The sequence below is a fragment of the Ursus arctos genome, unplaced genomic scaffold, assembly GCF_023065955.2.
Source record: "Ursus arctos isolate Adak ecotype North America unplaced genomic scaffold, UrsArc2.0 scaffold_11, whole genome shotgun sequence".
In the NCBI taxonomy this organism is placed as follows: domain Eukaryota; kingdom Metazoa; phylum Chordata; class Mammalia; order Carnivora; family Ursidae; genus Ursus; species Ursus arctos.
The window spans coordinates 55581267-55599382 of NW_026622775.1; the positions used below are offsets into that span (position 1 = coordinate 55581267).

General features: G+C 34.0%; 1 protein-coding gene across 12 annotated transcripts in view; it reads right to left on the reverse strand.

Annotated features, from left to right (window-relative positions):
* Window positions 1-18116, reverse strand: part of NEK1 (NIMA related kinase 1) — a 251489-nt gene that overhangs the window by 38896 nt on the left and 194477 nt on the right. For all 12 annotated transcript variants that reach the window (XM_048212192.2, XM_048212194.2, XM_044379262.3 and 9 more), the window contains 4 exons: window positions 16253-16404; window positions 12911-13119; window positions 11740-11870; window positions 11336-11468 (listed from right to left, as the gene is read on the reverse strand). In XM_048212192.2, coding sequence (XP_048068149.2) covers window positions 11336-11468; window positions 11740-11870; window positions 12911-13119; window positions 16253-16404 — 625 coding nt within the window. The remainder of the gene's footprint in view (window positions 1-11335; window positions 11469-11739; window positions 11871-12910; window positions 13120-16252; window positions 16405-18116) is intronic.

Below are 18116 nucleotides of genomic sequence, written 5' to 3' on the forward strand. Positions count from 1 at the left end.
GAAAAATCAGCTGACAGTCTGCAAGGGTTCCCTTACATGTAACTGTTTTTCTCTTGCTGTTTTACAGATTTTCTCTTTATCTTTAATTTTTGACATTTTAATTATTATGTGTCTTAGTGTGGCTCTCTTTCAGATCATCTTGTTTGGGACCCCCTGTGCTTCCCGGATATAGATGTGTTTCCTTTCCCCAAGCTAGGGACGTTTTCAGCTAGTCTTTCTTTCTTTCTTTTCTTTTTTTTTTTTTAAAGATTTTATTTATTTGTCAGAGAGAGAGAGAGAGAGTGCACACATAAGCAGGGGGAATGGCTGGAAAAGGGAGAAGCAGGCTCCCTGCTGAGCAAGGAGCCTGATGTGGAACTCAAACGCAGGACCTGAGCTGAAGGCAGACACTTAACTGACTGAGCCACACAGGCATCCCAGCTACTATTTCTTCAAATAAATTTTCTAACCCTTTCTCTCTCTCTTCTCCTTCTGAGTCTCCTATAATGCAATTGTTAATATGCTTGATGTTGTTGCACAGGTCCCTTTAACTATCCTAATTTTCTTTTTCTTTCTGCTGTTCAGTTTGGGTGATTTAGAATATCCTGTCTTACAGTTCACTGATCTGTTCTATCATCTAATCTGCTATTTATTCTCTCTGGTATGTTTTTCATTTCTGTTAATGTTTTCTTCCTCTCTCATTGCTACTTTCTTTTATTTTCTTTTTTGAAATTCTCATTGTGTTCATCCATTCTTTCCCTGAGTTCAGTCAGCATTTTTATGTCTATTATGCTGTACTCTTTATCAGGTAGACTGCTATCTTCATTTTCTTCAGTTCTTTTTCTGAAGTTTTGTCTTATACTTTTGTTGGGACATATTCCTTCATCTCCTATTTGGCCTAACTCTTGTATCTGTTTCTATGTATTACATGGTTCTGGTCCATTTCTTGATCTGAAGAAAAGCTTTATGTAGGAGATGTCCTGTGTAGCCCAGAAGCACAACACAATTCCCCCCACCCCTTGCCACCAGAGCCAGGTACTCCAAAGATCATCTGTGTGGGCTGCATATATCCTCCTGTTCTGGTGGAACCTTGACTGCTGTGGCTACAATGGTGGGAGGGGGTTGTCTCTGGCCCAGATAGCAGTGAGGCCCAGCCAATATGCAGAGTTGTACAGAGTTCTGAATGATGCATGTGCCCTGGCATTAGCTATCTACAGGAAAGATTCCATAATGGCTCCTGCCAGTGCCAGGATCAGCATGGCAGAACAAGGTAGTAAAAATGGCTGCTGCCAGTCTCTGTCACTGGGAAGAATCCAGCAGTTGCTCCAAGATGAGTAAGTATTCTCCTTCACCTATGGTTTATGTGTTTTTGATCTGGTGTTTCGTGCTCGTTTCTGGGTTGAATGAGTCTGTAGTCAAGACCTTTAAGTGTAGGTTTTCCTTTCTCTATAGATCAATGTTGATTTCCAAAAGCAGGTATTTGGGGGACTTGTCTCTCCTCTACAGGATCTAAGGACTGGGGTGTCTGATGTGGAGCTCAAATCAACCATTCCTCAGGAAAAAAGTTCTATACCTTTGAGATCCCTCTTGACCATGGAGTGCTGCACCAGGGGTGTGAGTTTTTTTCTGTAGTGAGATCGTATCTATGCCTTTTCTATCCATCTCAGTGTTATCCCTTGTTGTGGAGTTTTCATTCATCCACTTTCTAGGACTCCTTCAGAAGGAATTATTCATTATGTACTTGTGGATTTGTTGTGCCTGTGGAAGGAGGTGAACTTCCGATCTTCCGATCTTCCTATGCTACCACGTTGAACCCTCTCCCAGTATCACTTCTTGAGGAGTGTATAAGCCTAGCCTGATTCCTGGTGCTTTGTAGGAGAGATAGCCCTTTTGAAGCCACTCAACTATCCAAAAAACATGTCAATTCTACTCTGTGGCTCAGTCAACTGCTACAGTTCTCAGCTTAAGGAGCAATACCAAATAAAGGTTTTCCAAATATTCGTCAAGCAAAGTTGAACCCCAAGCACATTGCTGATTACTTACAAAAAGCAGTATTGAAACAATACTTATCGAGAACTGCCTGAAGGATAAACAATCTGATTATGAATACAACTAGTTTGGCATTCTACACAGATTAACTTAAGTGGAGTCATTCTCTGGCTTCATGCCATCAAATTATACTAGGTCATATTATGAGAAAGAGGCCAATGAAACCCAAATATTGTAAAAATTACTCAAGATAATTTTTAGTTCATTATATAGCACTGTTTTATAAAACCAGGGTTCAAGATCTCAATAAAATCAGAAATATTCAAGTTCCAGATAATGTTTAAATTTTATATACTAATTTTGAAAACAAATAACATTTCAATATTTAGAGGAAAAACATCTGTTTTACAGTAGTAATTCTCAATTGACAGATATTTTGAAAGACTAAGGCTTGACTTTTTTGCTAAGGCCTATGGACTGATTCTTTTTTTTTTTTTTAAGATTTATTTATTTGACAGAGATAGAGACAGCCAGCGAGAGAAGGAACACAAGCAGGGAGAGTGGAAGAGGAAGAAGCAGGCTCCTAGCAGAGAAGCCTAATGTGGGGCTCGATCCCAGAATGCTGGGATCACGCCCTGAGCCAAAGGCAGATGCTTAACGACTGCGCCACTCAGGCACCCCTGATTCTTGAAGTCTAATAAAAGTTTCCCCTTTTAAAGGAATCCACATGTTATTAAAATTTGAGGAACACTGTATGATTGTGCCCGCTTTTAAGAACCATGGGAAAATTGTTCCTTTGTTTTAATACCAAAAATAGCTGTCTTTTGAGTGACGTGTTTTATCTCAAGAACAGTGACTCATGTAATTAATTAGGTTTCCTGCTTTGCTAGAAAGATAAGCACCAAATTTATGACCTATTTTTGCAAAATGTAGAGGCCCTTTGAACATTAAATTTGTATTCTCACCTCATTCTTGGCTTAATAATCATTGCTTATGCTCATTTGCTTGAAATGCTGACTTTCCCAATCATTTTTTAAACTTATTTTTACCTTGCACTGTATATATTTTTAAGTGCAATGTTAAAGTTTTTGACAAGATAGAATATAAATAAAACTTATGAAAATTTATATCACTAAAATTAAGCAACATTTTAAACATTTCAAATCCTCAAATCACTTTAGCATACAAATCATATCTTTAAAGTAATTTTGACAGATATTCTAGAACAGAATTCTTGTTCAAAATATTCAGAATCAGTTTACAAATTCACTCTAAAAATTAAGCTCATTACTTTGTGATGAGATACCTAAAAACTAAAAGACAACAAATTTATCTTGATTCCCACTTCATTCACTAAGCTTGGCTTCAAGAAACTTTAAAACTTTGTCCAAAAAAACCTAAATGTGCCCGGAATAAACACTCATACAAAGAAAGACAATCAAAAGAAACTGGTATATAACGTGTCAGTGAAATTCCAGAAGTTCCAAGATATTTTGTGTAATGGAGAATCTTCATTAGATAAATTTATATCTCTACTTTAAAGAAACTATTATTTATTTGGATATATAAGTTCTGACATTTTTCCCCCCAAAGTGATGCAATGGTTCTATAATACTTCTTTAAAGGAAAAGAGCTCCCTTAAGGATCAACAGTAGATCAGTGGATGCAGAAGAACATATCAGTAATCTGGAAGACAGGGAAATGGAAAGCACCCAAGCTGAACATCAAAAAGAGAAAAGAAAATTTTAAATGAGGATAGGTTAAGGCATCTCTTAGATAACACCAAGCAAACATTCGTATATAGGGGTCCCAGAAGAAGATGAAAGAGAGAAAGGGGTAAAAAACTTATTTGAGGAAATAATAGCTAAAAACTTCCCTAACCTGGGAAAGGAAATAGACTTTCAGGTCCAAGAAGCAGGGAAGTTCCAAGGAGGTCCACACCAGGACACATAATAATTAAAATGTCAGAGGTTAAGAATGAAGAAAGAAAGACTTTTTAATGGCAGCAAAAGATAAACAAAAAACCTACAAGGGAAAACCAATAAAGCTCTCAGCTGATTTACCAGCAGAAATTTTGCAAGCCAGAAAGAGTAGCATAATGTATTCAAAGTGCTGAAAGGAGGGGCGCCTGGGTGGCACAGCGGTTGGGCGTCTGCCTTCGGCTCAGGGCGTGATCCCGGCGTGATGGGATCGAGCCCCACATCAGGCTCCTCCACTGTGAGCCTGCTTCATCCTCTCCCACTCCCCCTGCTTGTGTTCCCTCTCTCGCTGGCTGTCTCTAGCTCTGTCAAATAAATAAATAAAATCTTAAAAAATAAAAAAAAATAAAAAAAACAAAGTGCTGAAAGGAAAAAGCCTACAAAAAATAATATTCTACCCGGCAAATTATCCTTCATATTTGAGGGAAAGATAGAGTTCCAAGACAAAAAAAGATAAAGGAATTTATTACTATTAAACCAGTCTTATAAAAAATGTTAAAGGGAATTCTTTAAGTTGAAAAGAAATAGCTATAATTAGACAAAAGAAAGTGATGAAAAGGACAAACAATATGACAGCATGTACATTAAATGTGGAGAAGGGAGAAAAGAAGGTTTTTAAGAATGTGTTTGAACTTAAATTACCATCAAATTAATATAGACTGCTATATACTTAGGATGTTATATATGATCCTCATGGTAACCACAAACCCCAAACTTGTAATAGGTACACAAAAAGTAAAAAGGAAAAAAAAGCCAAAGATAATACTACAAAAATTCATCAATCACAAAGAAAGAGAGCAAGAGAAGAAGGGAACAGACATTACAAAAAAACCCCAGAAAACAACAGATTGGCAGTAAGTACATACATATCAATTAATTACTTTAAATGTGAATGGCTTAAATGGCCCAATCAAAAGACATACGGTGGTGAGATGCGTAAAAAAAACCCACAACCCATCTATAGGCTGCCTACACGAGATTCACCTCATATCTAAAGACACATATAGACTGAAAGTAAAGGAATGGAAAAACATTTACCAAGCAAAAGGAAGCCAAAAAGAAAAGAAAAAAAAAAAAAAAGCCATGGTAGAAATACTTTATATTAGACAAAATAGATTTTTTTTATTTATTTATTTTTTAAAGATTTTATTTATTTATTTGACAGAGATAGAGACAGCCAGAGAGAGAGGGAACACAAGCAGGGGGAGTGGGAGAGGAAGAAGCGGGCTCATGGCAGAGGAGCCTGATGCGGGGCTCGATCCCATAATGCCGGGATCACGCCCTGAGCCGAAGGCAGACGCTTAACGACTGAGCCACCCAGGTGCCCCCGACAAAACAGATTTAAAACAAAGACTGCAGGGGCACCTGGGTGGCTCAGTTGGTACACGTCTGCCTTCTGCTCAGGTCATGATCTCAGGGTCCTGGGATTGAGCCCCAAATCAGGCTCTCTGCTCAGCGGGGAGCCTGCTTCTCCCTTTCCTCCCCACTCATGCTCTCTCTTGCTATCTCTCTCTAATAAATAAATAAATAAATAAATAAATAAATAAATAAAATATTCTAAAAAATAAAAAAACAAAGACTGCAACAAGAGAGAAAAAGAGCATTACATCATGATAAAGGGATCAATCCAATAAGAGGATATAACAATAGTAAACATCTATGCACTCAACACTGGAGCACCTTAAATACATAAAGCAAATATTAATGGACATACAGAAACTGATGGTAATATAATAATAGTAGGGGACGTTAACACTCCACTTACACCAATAGCTAGATTATCCAGGCAGGAAATCAAAAGGAAAGAGTATCTTTGAATGACACATTAAACCAGATGGACATAAGAGATAAACAGAACATTCCATTCCAAAACAAGAGAATACACATTCTTTTCAAATGCACATGGAACATTCTCCAGAATAGATCATGTTTGGCCACAAAACAACCCTTAGTAAATTTAAGAAAATTGAAATCATACCATGCATTTTTTTCCAACCACAACAGTATAAAGCTAGAAATAAATCACAGATAAAAACTGGAAAAAACAATACATGGAGACTAAACACCATGATATGAAACAGCCAATGGGCTAACGAAACAAAGAAGAAACCAAAAAATACATGGAAACAAATGAAAATGAAAACACAGTGGTCCAAAATCTCTGGGACGCAGCAAAAGCAGTTCTAAGAGGGAAATAAAATGACAGAGGCCTATGTCAAGAAACAAGATAAAGCTTAAATAAACAATCTAACCTTATACCTAAAGGAACCAGAAAAAGAACAAAGCCCAAGCTGAGTAAAAGGAAGGAAGATAAAAAATTCAGAGCAGAAATAAATGAGACAGAGACTAAAAGAATAGAAAAAAAATCAATGAAACCAAGAGCTGTTTTTTTCAAAAGATAAACAAAATTGGTAAACTCTTAGCCAGACTCATCAAGAAAAAAGAGAGAAAGGACCCAAGTTAATAAAATTAAATGAGAGAGAAGTAACAACTGACAACACAGAAATACAAAGGATTATAAAAGAATGCTACAAAAAATTATATGCTAAACAAATTGGACTAGAAGAAATGGATATACTCCTAGAAACACACAATCTTCCAAAACTGAATAAGGAACAGATAATCTGAACAGATTACTGGTAAATAAATTGAATTGATAATCAAAAAATAAAAGAACAGATGGAGCAACAGGTGAATTCTACTAAACATTTAAAGAATTAATACCTATTCTCCTCAAACTATTTCAAAAATAGAAGGAAAGCTTCCAAATACATTCTATGAGGCTAGCATTATCCCCACACCAAAACTAGACAAAAATACCACAAAACCAAAAAACTACTGGCCAATATCCCTGATGAACATGCAAAAATTCTCAACCAACTGCATTCAACATTACATTCAAAGGATCATTCACCACAATCAAGTGGGATTTTTTCCAAGGATGCAAGGACAGTTCAATATTCACAAATCAATTAATCTGATACATAATACATTAACAAAACAAAGGATAAAATCACATGATCATCAATAGATGCAGAAAAACCATTTTATAAAATTCAACATCTCTTCATGATAAAAACTCTCAACAAAATAGGTTTAGAGGGAAGATACCTCAACATAATAAAGACCATTTAGGAAAGCCCCATAGCCAACGTCATACTCAGTGGTGAAAAACTGAGAGCTTTTCCTTTAATATTAGGAAAAAGACAAGTTATATCCACTCTTGCCACTATTATTCAACATAACACGAAGTTCTAGCCACAACAATCAGATGATAAAAAGAAATGAGGCATCCAAATTGGTAAAGAAGTTAAACTGTCACTATTTGCAGATGACATGACAGTATACAAAGAAAATCCCAAAGGCTCCAACAAAAACTACTAGACAAAATAACTAATTCAGTAAAGTCCTGGGATACAAAATTAATACCCAGAAATCAGTTGCATTTCTATACACTAATAATGCTGTAGAAAGAGAATTTAAGAAAACAACCGCATTTACAATTGTACCAAAAAGAATAAAATACCTAGGAATAAACCAAAGACATGAAAGACCTATACTCTGAAAACTATTAACACTGATGAAAGAAACTGAAGATGACACAAATGGAAAGATACTCCATGTTCATGGATTAGAAGAATTAATATTGCCAAAATGTATTACCCAAAGCAATCTACAGATTCAGTGCAATCCTATCAAAATACCAACAGCATTTTTCATAAAACTAGAATACTGAAATTTGTACGCAACCACAAAATAACCCAAATAGCCAAAGCAATCTTAAGAAAGAAAAACAAAGCTGAAGGTATCATAATTTCAGATTTCAAGATATACTACAAAGCTGTAGTAATCCAAACCATATGGTACTAGCACAAAAATAGACATATAAATCAATGGAAGAAAATAGACAGCCCAGAAATAAACTTTTAATTATAGGGTCAATTAATCTATGACAATGGAGGCAAGAATATACAATGGGGAAAAAGTCTCTTCAATAAATGCTGGTGGGAAAATTGGACAGCTACATGTAAAAGAATGAAACTGGACCATGTCTTAACACCATACACAGAAATAAATTAAAGACCCTAATGTGAGCCTGGAAACCATAAAAATCCTAGAAGAGAACACAGAGATCTCTCTGACATCAGCCATAGTAACATAGTAACATTTTTCTAGATAAGTCTCTTCAGACAAGGGAAACAGAAACAAAAACAAACCATTGGATCTCCATCAAAATAAAAAGCTTTTGCACAGTAAAGGACACCATCAACAAAACGAAAAGGCAATTTATTGAATGGGAGAGGATATTTGCAAATGATATATCTGATAAGGGGTTAATACGCAAAATATACAAACAACTTATACAACCCAACACCAAAAAAACCCAAACAATCTGATTAAAAAGTGGGCAGAGAACATAAATAGACATTTTACCAAAGACGACATATAGATGGCTGACAGGCACATGAAAAGATGCTCAATATCACTAATCAACAGAGAAATGCAAATTGATAATGGGATATTACCTTACGTAAGTCTGAATGGCTAGTATCAAAAAGACAAGAAATAACAAGTGTTGGTGAGGATATGGAGAAAAAGGAACCTCACACACTGTTGGTACAAAAGTAAATTGGTACAACCATTGTGGAAAACAGGAATGGAAGCTCCTCAAAAAATCACAAATAGAAATACCATTTGATCCAACAATTCCACTACTGGGTATTTAAAATGAAAACACGAATTCGAAAAGATATATGCACCCTTCTGTTTATAGCAGCATTATTAACAAGAGCCGAGATATGGAAGCAACTTAAGTGTCCATCAACATATGAATGGATATGATGTGTGCACGCACACACACATACACACACACACTGGAATATCACATAGCCATAAAAAAGGATGAGAGTGTGTCCTTTGTGACAACATAAATGGACCCAGAGGTATTTTCCTAAGTAAGTCAGACTGAGAAAGAGGAATACCATATGATTTCACTCATATGTAGAACCTAAAAAAAAAAAAAAAAGAATAAGGAAACAAAAAGCAGAAACAGACTTACAGAGAACAAACTGATGGTTGCCAGAGAGGGGGTTGAGAGGACAGGCAAAATGGGTGAAGAGGAGTGGGCGATACAGGCTTCCAGTTATGGAATGAACAAATCATGGGAAGAAAAGGCATAGTATAAGGAATATAATTAATGATACCGTAATAGCACTGTATGGTGACAGACAGTAGCTACTTGTGGTGAGCACAGCATAAAGTATAAACTTTTCAAGTCGCTATGTTGTACACCTGAAACTAGTATAACATTGTGTGTCAACTCTAAACAAATAAAAAAATTAAAAAGAAAAGAAAGGAGCTCCTTTAAGTTTCTTTTGATAGGTTTGATAGCACTACCATACATATGAAATACTATTCTGGTTTTGCCTATTTGTGATCTTAATTATTAAGCAGGCTAAAGAAAACCATAATTAAGAACATATGTTGCACTAATTACTGGCTTATATTCAATCCATTACTTGTTGCTAATGACCCTAATATTTTCTTGGCAGTTATTTTGTTAAGAATACTAATGAAGATGCAGTGGTTTTTGAATCTATAAGGTAAGGGTACCCACTGTACCTGAAGATTTTCTAGGTTTTTTTTTTTTAGATTTTATTTATTTATTTATCAGAGAGAGTGAGCGAGCGAGCACAAGCAGAGGGAGTGGCAGGCAGAGGGAGAAGGCTCCTTGCTGAGCTAGATGCCCGATGTGGGACTCAATCCCAGGACCCTGGGATCATGACCTGACCCGAAGGCAAATGCTTAACCGACTGAGCCACCCAGGCGTCCAGAGATTTTCTGGTTCTGACTTAACAATAACTATTAGAGTTTTTAGAAAACTTTTACTTACCAATTTGAAAAAAAATTTTTTTTTTGGCTGAACTTTATGGTCAATATAAATAAGTTTATAACTTAACTAAGTAAAGTTGCTCCCAAAATAAAAGACATTCTTGAATTTGATTTTAGGAAACTTAATTTTTCATGAGTAAAAATATCAAATGTTTTTATTAAAAGCCTGGCTCTAAAATACCTGAACTGCATATTCACTCATGAACACTATGTTCACTCGTATGAACACTATATCTAGGTATTCACCATCTTGTGCCCAAAGGCATCTACAGCTTCAAAACAGATCTTATTTGCAATCTTAGTACTCTCCAAGTTATCCAGAATACTACTATGAGACTGAACTTTATAAAACATCTCCTTCACTCTGTCAGTTCTTTCAGTTCACACACCTTCTATGATTTCCTCTATGTACTTTAAACACTTCATGGTATCTAATCACCAGTAGTTTTCTTTTTTTATTTAAATTCCAGTTAGTTAACATATAGTGTAATATTAGTTTCAGGTGCACAATACAGTGATTCAACACTTCCACACAACAAAGACTATTTTCAATAAGAAGCTTCCGATGTTAACTCTAATACACGTTGATTTTTACTGTTTTCTGACAAGTTATGGCTCTACATTTCTTTCTAGTTTTCACAATCTAAGCTTCCCTTCTCTAATTCCTACTGCACTGAAAAGTATTTTAGAATATGCATTTTTATATATAGTTCTACATTTTCATATACTTACGTCTCATCTTCCAAATTCAACATGTAAGCAGACTACATCTTTTAACGTCCATAGTAATAAAGTACTAGGCTACAAGAAGCACTTAGTAAGTACTCCAAAAACAATTCATGGTACATTAAAATGGTGATCACCCTTTTACAGCAGTGGAAACTGAAACTTTAAATCACTTAATGTCACGTTACTAGCTTGTCAGAGTCAGACCATACCACTGCTCTGGTACCATGTTTAGTGCTCTTGACTAAATTTAAGGGGAAACACAATTTTTAAGTAATAATTTTCAGTAAAGTTCTAATATATTTTAAGTGATTCTATAGGTAAGTATTTTCCAAATATAAAAATGGTTTACATTCAAATCACTATAAATGAACTCCGTTTACTGTGAATGGAAGAGATTACATTTGGTATTACTCAGGAGAAATTGTACATATTGCTGAAGCATGTTATGTCTAAAAGTTTACTTCAACATCCTGGATAAGAAAGTATTCTAATTTCTAGAGCTGTCCAATAAGGAGTCTTTTTAAAAAATCTCATTCATATGTTACTTATAAATTAAGTAAAAATATGAACTTCAAGGACTTAAGTCAATAAAAATGATAGAATCAGTAAAAGTATATGACATGGTTAATTTTATAATTGCTCATAAGTACTAAGATATGATTCCAATATAGATTTCACCAAAACGCATGTGATAAAAGCTCAGCCATTTACATTTGTCATCCTGTTTTTTGCACATTTACTTAAAATATAGACTGAGGAAATCTTACCTTCTTGATAGGCTCCATCTGCCATGACTAAATGAAGAATCTTGGCATAAAGATGTTCATGTTCATTTCCTAAAATATCCTGAACTATTGTTGAACATATCTCAATATTTTCATCTTCATCTTCATGAATAGCCTATACCAAATTTTCAAATATAAATTAATATATGAATAACTTTCTCTAGAGACTTTATTACTTATAATAAATCTATTGACCTATAAAAATTGCTGACATTTCACTAGTAATTCAAAAAGAGCATATTTCAAAATTAAAAAAAAAATTTTTTTAAAGTAGGCTCCACATCCAGGGTGGGGCTTGAACTCACGACACTGAGATCAAGAACTGGATGCTCTACCTACCAGGCAGGTGCCCCAAAGTTAAATGTTTTAACTGACATTTTACTTACTTTTATTTTCTCATAAACCTCAAAGAATTTTTCAAAGCCTATTTCCTGCTCCAGGTGAAGTCTCAGTTCCTCTAAATGGTTAAAGACACTATCATATTCACATTCACTAGTAATCTCACCATCACTGTTATCTAAAAAGCAGAAATAAAAAGAAGATATTTTATGACTAAGAAGAATGACTAAAATCTTTAAAAAATAAAAAAAAGAATGAATAAAATAATTCTTACCCTAAAAGACTAAAATTCTTTTTGATGAGTGATGTCACTGAAAGACTTACTTGTACTTTCAATATAAAGTTTTTGTCATTACAAATATTCCCTTTTATGTAGGAAATCAGTGTATATGTAAATGTCTTAACAAGACTGTTACTTTGGGAATCTTTTCTTTTATAGACATAAACAGTAACTTGATTAGAATAAAAACATTCTAACAGAGTAAAAAATGAAAAAAGCATACCCGTATGTTCTGCACTGAAGCAAACCAACCCTAACTACTGTTTTTAAAAAGTTGACATTAAACATGGGCCAAAACATGAAAAAGCATGCAAGAGGCAGATGACTTATGCAACATATCATAAAACTTTAGTAAAACATTTAGAAAGTATTATAAATGCTATATATGTTTTACGTCATGTACATGTCCAAGACACTTGGAAACATTCTAGTAAAAGACAAAGTTACTGAAGTTCCTTTTCACATTAGCTCTTCTTCCCAAATAAACATAATATAGTTCTCGAAATACACTATTTTCTATGCATCTTAGGGGTAATACTATGAACAAAGAACAGTTTAAAAAAAGTTGAGGTTTTAAAAACTGCTTTTAGCATTAACCCTGCTGGCTAACTACTGTATGTGGAAGCTCTCTGTAAAATATAAAGTGCTAAGAAAACTAGGCTGTTATCTTTAGTACTAAAAAAATAAGTCAAGAAAGATAAGAAAACAATAAAACTGCTTCAAAAGCATTTCCAAAATTTAATGGGAAAGAAATGGAGCAAATGTATATGGGCATTTGTGTGAAAAGAAAAAGAATGAATAAAAGTCAGAGACACAGAAGCATACTTCAGTATTTAAATTTGGAAACTGTTCATATCAGGTATCAGAAAAATATACTCTACTTGAAATATTTGTATACACTGAAAAAAAAAAAAAGTCCCACGATCATGACCATGTACCTGAGTGCCATTCTTCATTTAGGGCACTTTCACTGCTGGGATTGTCATCCTCATCTGCCAGATCTGTCCCATTTGCAGTCTGCTCTATGTCACTGTTCTTTAAGACTGATTCTTCCTCCTCACTGTATTCTTCTCCAGGTTGTTCTCTAAGTAATTGTTCCATAGAGGCCTGAAGCTCTTGTAAATCTGTGTCAGTTTCTTCAAAAACACTGAAATTTTAAAAAATTAAACTAAATATTACCAAAATGTCACCTTATTTTGAAATTTTACTTCAATTCAATATACATGCATTCCTTTCTGCTTTTAAAAGTACTAACAGTGGATAAAAAGAAATCTGAAAAACCTACACAGTAGTTTTTAACAAAGTAAATGAAGATTAATACAATTATACATACAGCACATGACACATTTCTGGAATACATAAGCCAGAAGATGACTTGTTTAAAATGACCCTGATTTGCCAAAAGAGAATCACTTAACTGTCAATATTATTCATTGCTTAAATTTTGAAAGAATGTTTCAGTATTTTAAGAGGCCAGACTAAAGAGATTTTTCACTTGCTTTCTACAAAAATACTTAATATTCAAATATTTTTCTTCTATGTAATTTTGAAAATTTAGCAAAATCTTTGTGTGGATGTATAATGGTAGTATACTATATGAAAGGCTTTCCATATAAACACTCATTGGACATTTGAATTTTTAGAAATGGAAATACTTAGGGAATTATATATCCAAGTTAATAGGATGATCTAGTGAATAAAATAGTCACCAGAAATCTTACCTTTAGATGTTTATTCTTGAAAACGTTTCTAAAATACTTAAGAAATGGGCCTTACTGAATAATTAAAACATACTAACCATAATAATCCTCACTAGATTATCTTGTTTCCAAGGCATCGCTCAGGATATTAATTTTATTTTCAAGGGATTATAGATGCTGGAATTAATTTATGCAAATAATACCCTTGATTTATATAGTACTTTAGTTTATTAAACAGTGTTATCCTATTACTAAAATTTTATCTACACATAACTCATAACTCACTTTAGAGACATGGACACTGAATCAAAGTGTTTAAATGATTTGCTCAAGGTTACACAATCAATAAATAGCAAATAAAGACTGAAATCTAGGTCTTTTCACCACTTCTACAATACCCCAAAAATGTACTTATCAACTTTATTTCTCTTATGATTTGCCTCTTTCTCCTAAAGTGCCATGCAAAGGGAAAAGCCTGTAGATAAAGAGTTAATTGAAATTTTAGATAAATGAAGTCTTCTGAAAGAGATTATGTACCCATGTTGAGGATTTCATCCACCAGAAAAGCAATGCTGAACAGGACACAAAAAGTGATTAAAGCCTTCAAGTTTAGATTCCAATTAAATAAGTATTTACTGAAAAGCTAAAATAGAAATGGTATTTGCAAGATCTTAAATAAAATATCCATTAATGGAAAAGAAAATACTCTTTTAAGTAGAAATATCTTTATTTTGTATTTATGTGTACAATCTACACTTTGACTTTGTAGCAGATATAGAAAAACAAAGCATCTAATTAGAATGAGAAAGAGAGTATATCTAATCTTTTGGATCATCCTATTAGTAGCATTTCACTTTATATTTAATTACAAGACTAACACAATATGCACATCTTCTATGTACCATGACAACAATGATTAAATAATGACCTGTTGATAAAATCTTCCTATGGCCAACCCAGAGGAATCAGTGCCCATCATAGATGGTATTAAAGTAAATGGGGCTGCCAAGTCTGCCATTACAAGAAAAGTATAAGATTAACATCTTTTTTGAAAGATATATTTTAAAATCTGGCCCTGAATTCACATTTTAGTAGATGTTCTTATTATATGACCTTGAGTTTGGACCAAAAAAAAAAAAAAAAATCCCAAGGAAAACATCAAGTGAAATTTTCTGGTATGGACTAACTTACTTTAAAAAATAACTTGGTTTTCAAAATTTTAAGGTTAATATTAAAAGCTTCTAACTTAAATTTTAAAATAAAAATCTGTCATCAACTAATAATTAAAAGAACACAAGCCACAAACAAGTTACTGTGCAGTCAGATAAAAATGGATGACTTGAGGAAAAACTGTTACTTAGCACTCTGTCAACCAAAAAGGTGCTGATATGTTGTTGTGTTCTCCAAGAGGCTCAATAAAAACACATAGTTAAAACGCTTATTGACTATAGCCAAGCAGAAGAAAACAAGGATAAAAGGGTAACTTCCTGCAAAATCTGAGGACACTAGCAAACATATAAAGAACTCTATGAAAGATGAAAAAAGGGAGGCAAAATCTTTAATAGATACGGTTTGGTTAAAAATTTAAGAAGCAAGAGGCAAGGCTTAAGAAAAACAAACAAATAGAAAAAAATATGTGCCAGATACAGTGGCTCTGGCTCAACTATTATAGGGGGAAAAATCACGAGACAGATTTAATTGGGTATCGATCATATCCAAACACAGATCTTTCTATTAAAAGAGGTAAAATACAGAAACTTAAGTTCAAAAGTATCAGAAAATAAGTCTTAAAAAATCCCAATATTTTATACCATATTTTCCTGGTGATTTGAATACACTATACCTTCTGGAACACTTTAGTTCCCCCCCATATTGGTAACATTTTTCTGAGGGGGTGAGAGGGCTTACTTGTACTATCTAATGGGCTATCACTTCCTACAGTTCTCAGAAGTGTTGGTTAAATTTGCCTCTTGGATTGTAGATTCCCCATGAATCACGAAGAAAGGAATTTTGTGAAAGCAATTAAGTTATATGCAGAACACACATATGCACACACATATGCAAACAAAACAACTAGTCTACCTGCTAACTTCCCACTGTCATGGTTTTGAAATCATACATGGGAGGAGAAAGATGTAGAGGTTTCTGGTTTTTTCCCTGGGGAACTGTAGAATAGTTCATATTTCACAACTTTCCATTGCAATCCCTGTATCATGCGGTGTTAAACTGTTAAACAGTTATTAAACTGCTAATATTCCTTCACTTAAGCAATATTTATTAAGCATGTACCATGGACAAGTCAATGTGCTAGATGTTCAGTGGTGAATATGACAGAAAGCACACACAGAAACCATTTTCTCATATTCCTCAAGTGAGAGTCAGTCCTTATATTACTCAGAGGCAAATATACATATCAAAACTTATATGACTGTACTTGATATAGTTGTAAAAAGGTAAAGGAGTGGTGAAAAATCAGTTACAGATAATTCTTAAAACTGTCTAGGTGAGTTACATCTCTAGAATTCACATAAACTCAGAAATTTTTTTAGTGCTAGTATTTATTAATGACATCATGCTCACATGTCTTCAGAATCAGAAGGTCCTTCTTTAAGATGCTCATCTTCAATTTCATCTATTTCAAGATTGTCTTGACATACATCTCCTACAGTGGGAACATCCATCAGTGTTCTGAACAACTTTGAGAGATCTGGAAGTGAACATGTCCTCAACATCTAAAAAAGTCAACAGATTTCTTAGTAGGAGTAAGATCATTAGAAAGTAGAAATGAAATAAAAAATTATAAAGAGCTAATACTAATTTTTTATTTTATATCATATATTTAGAGTTAGAAGCTCCAGAGGTGACTCGCCTAAGATTAAAACCTAATTTTCCTGAATTTCAGCTCTGTATTTTTTCAGTGAGGAAACTAAACCGGTGAGTTATGCTTGGGTTTCAAAATATAGGGAGGGATTCACTTAAGTCACCATTAAAAGGCAGGGAGAGGTGTTTAGTTGGGGTATGCCCAGGGAATGGAATTAGAAATCTTTGAGAAATCAGGCAGTGCTAGAAATTGCCTATTTGTTTCTTCTCACTCAAGGCCCATACTGTCCGTCCCTCTTTTATTGTGTCTCTTTCTCTCACACTTTCCTATGGCCAATGTTCCCCATATATTTTTCCCAAATTCTGAACTGAGTTAGTCTGAAGCTTGGCAAAGCGCTATCACACATAATTGGTGGCCCTTTGTATCATTTATCCTAAGAGCTACTGGGTAGCTAACAATGGTTAAATAAGCAACTTCATAATAGTGCAAAAAAAAAAAAAAAAAAGCCTACCATCACTTCCATGAACAATGGACTGTAAGTGGAGCCTTTCCCACAAGAAGGCAAGGCTGGAAAGATAGGCATTTTGATGTTCATACTGAGAATCAGTTATAGCAGCAGGTGAGAAGGAATTGACTTGAGAAAAAAACAATGTATAGTTGCGGTGTTTAAAATTTAAATTTGTTTGGATAAGACCAGGAATAACAGAAATAGCCCTGTTCATCAACCCATCAGCAATTAGAATGTGATGGACAGACAGGACAATGAAACAAATGTCTATATACATGAGTCTCGGAATTCAGTTAATAACCCTAAAGGAACCTGTGAGATTTGAAACCTAAAACCTAAGGCTCTGCTAAGAATCCTACACCAGACTGGAGACTGTGAAGAAAACACAATGTTTAGCATATTAATGAAAATTTATATACTTTGCCAATTTAATTGGTACAATCTGTTTTTGAGAATAAAAAAGGATAGATTTCCATTATTTGAACATCATTTACATATTACAGCACAAGAAAAAAATGGTTATGAGCTACAAGATGGTGAAGATACATTGCTTGTTAAAACACTTAATGATGGTACTGAAAGTATTTCTTTTGCTGAATCACCTGTTCTTGGCAGAATTTATGCTCAATTTGTTTATTATTTGAACCATGTATATTATAAACCAGCAGTGTGCAGAATATGTATACGGTAACAGTTTCTCCAGATACATGCTAATTAATAAAAATATATAGCATATATCCATTATATACCCAAATTCAAGGGGACTCTACATAAAGATGCAATATTTTTTGGCTGAGATAAATTTTAACCCTGGTAAAAAAAAAAAAAAGTCAGTTTTAGTTTATTCCTTTCACTAAATAGTTTTCTTAACTTAACATAAAATAATACAGTAGAAAGAAATTTCAAGAGGTATGTAATCTGGCAATTTTCCTCTTGGAATCGGTCTATGCACCCATCAGTTCAACAGCTATCTGTCCTGTATTAAAAATGCTTCACGTTTACAATTTTCTTTGATAGATTTTTTAGATGTTTTGTTGTTGGTTCAAGTTCTACTTTTTCTCAAAAATGAAGAGAACCACACAGGTTGGTGGACAGGGGCTATTTCTGCTATTTCT